This window comes from Hipposideros armiger, unplaced genomic scaffold, assembly GCF_001890085.2.
Source record: "Hipposideros armiger isolate ML-2016 unplaced genomic scaffold, ASM189008v1 scaffold_63, whole genome shotgun sequence".
Classification (NCBI taxonomy): Eukaryota; Metazoa; Chordata; class Mammalia; order Chiroptera; family Hipposideridae; genus Hipposideros; species Hipposideros armiger.
This window is the reverse complement of record NW_017731413.1, coordinates 3465435-3467101: the sequence shown is the minus strand read 5'-3', so window position 1 is coordinate 3467101 and position 1667 is coordinate 3465435. Positions and strand designations below refer to the sequence as shown.

At 41.9% G+C, this 1667-nt stretch overlaps 1 protein-coding gene across 1 annotated transcript in view; it reads left to right on the top strand.

Annotated features, from left to right (window-relative positions):
- CFAP54 (cilia and flagella associated protein 54) overlaps nt 1-1667 on the top strand; it is a 294961-nt gene that overhangs the window by 238989 nt on the left and 54305 nt on the right. Inside the window, 3 exon segments of the mRNA XM_019641676.1 lie at nt 46-75; nt 314-539; nt 1454-1547. Coding sequence (XP_019497221.1) covers nt 46-75; nt 314-539; nt 1454-1547 — 350 coding nt within the window.

The window sequence follows — 1667 nt, the reverse complement described above, 5'->3', positions numbered from 1 at the left end:
GTTTGTGTCATCCATCGTGGTTTTCAAGCCTTCGCCGACTTTCAGGACTTTTTGTTTTTAGAGATGTTTTCTATGGTAACTGTGATCGTAGACAGAGGAAAGAGAAAAGTGGGTGCAGAGAAAGGTAATGAGTACCACAGGAGGAAGCGGAAACACAAAGTAAAGAAACGGAGAGAAAAGGAAGATGGTAGGACAGCCAGGGGAGGCTTTGACTCATGGTTGCTAAAGGAAGGCGGCGGAACCTTGACACGCCTGCGGAAGAAAGCAAAAAAGATCTTTCCGTAGTGGCTTCCCTCCCAGCGAGAAACAACAGGCAAACATGAAAAGGAAAGCACGTCCAGTTTTCTGAGTTTCCAGCATGAAATATTTGTTCTGAAGTTCTAAATGGTAGAAAAAGGAAAACCCATCTTTGTATATCTTTTTCTCCTGTCAGGCAAAATAGAACGTCAAATATTAATGGAAGAGAAATCTCCAAATGCACAACTTGAGAGTTTATTTGAAGCTATACAACTAAGCTTGAGACATGATCAAAACTCAGGGTAAAGAAAATGTCTTTCCACTGTTGTAACGATGTGTGTGTGTTTTGCTTTAGCCCTGTGTTCTGGTAGCACATTGACTATTCAAGGCTGAAATGCTTGGAGACCCTCCTCCCACAGCAGCGCTAGTTCACTGTATCCAACAGGTTTCCTGACTTCCCTTTTCAAGCTTGTTGCTCTTGGCTCTAACCCAGGGCATTTACAGTGATGGTTGGTTACAGTGGTGGCCTACTAGCCTGTGGATCCCAACTAGCCTGCACTCAGATCAACCCCCTGTCAGTCCCAGGATTACAGGGGCCTCCCCTGGATGTGAAATTGTGTCTAGAAGGGAGTAAGTGGATATTCATTCTGGTCAGTATTATGAGGGCTGGCCAACTTAATTCTCTGTAAAAGTCATCTCAAGACTGAGAGTATGCCACAATTATTACAACTGAACTAATCTAAATGCCCCAACAGACAGGTCTGATAGTAAATACACAGACCTAACCCATACCAAATACTCCTTCCTACATAACTCTATGTGTCTCTTTCAATATAAATTAGTGTAGAAGGGCAGATAAAAGCTTGATTTTCAAGGCAGGTTCCTCCCGTCCTCACCTTCACTTCTTTACTGACTTGCTTGCTGGGATGTCTCAGACTAGTCTTGATACTAAGGCTTCATGGCAGTCATGGCATAGAGTGTTGCCAGCACAGGACAAAGGTGGAAAGCTCAGCTCTCTCCAAGAGCTGCTAATTTCAGTAGGGAGGCAGAGACTAGCGACTATGCTGAGAGTGCTGTGAGAAGAGGGTGTAAGTTTGGGACAGATGCTGGTTTTGCCTATTTTTAACTTTCATTAGCTCAGAAATTATTGGCAAATGATGCAAAATGACTATGAGCGGTGAAGGTATTTATTAAGTACAATGCAATATCATTTTAGATTGATAAGGGACTCCTACCTAGAGATGGCCCTATTATATTTACATCTGAAGAAGCCAAAGAACAAACTTTCAGTAGGACCATCAACACCTAAGGTAATAAACTATTTTATTGGAAATTTTAAGTTAATTGCCTTTGGAACTTGCTATTTTGGTAACACTGTGTTAGTGAAATAATGAGACTGATTTTCCGGTGTGACTTAGAGAAATTAATTC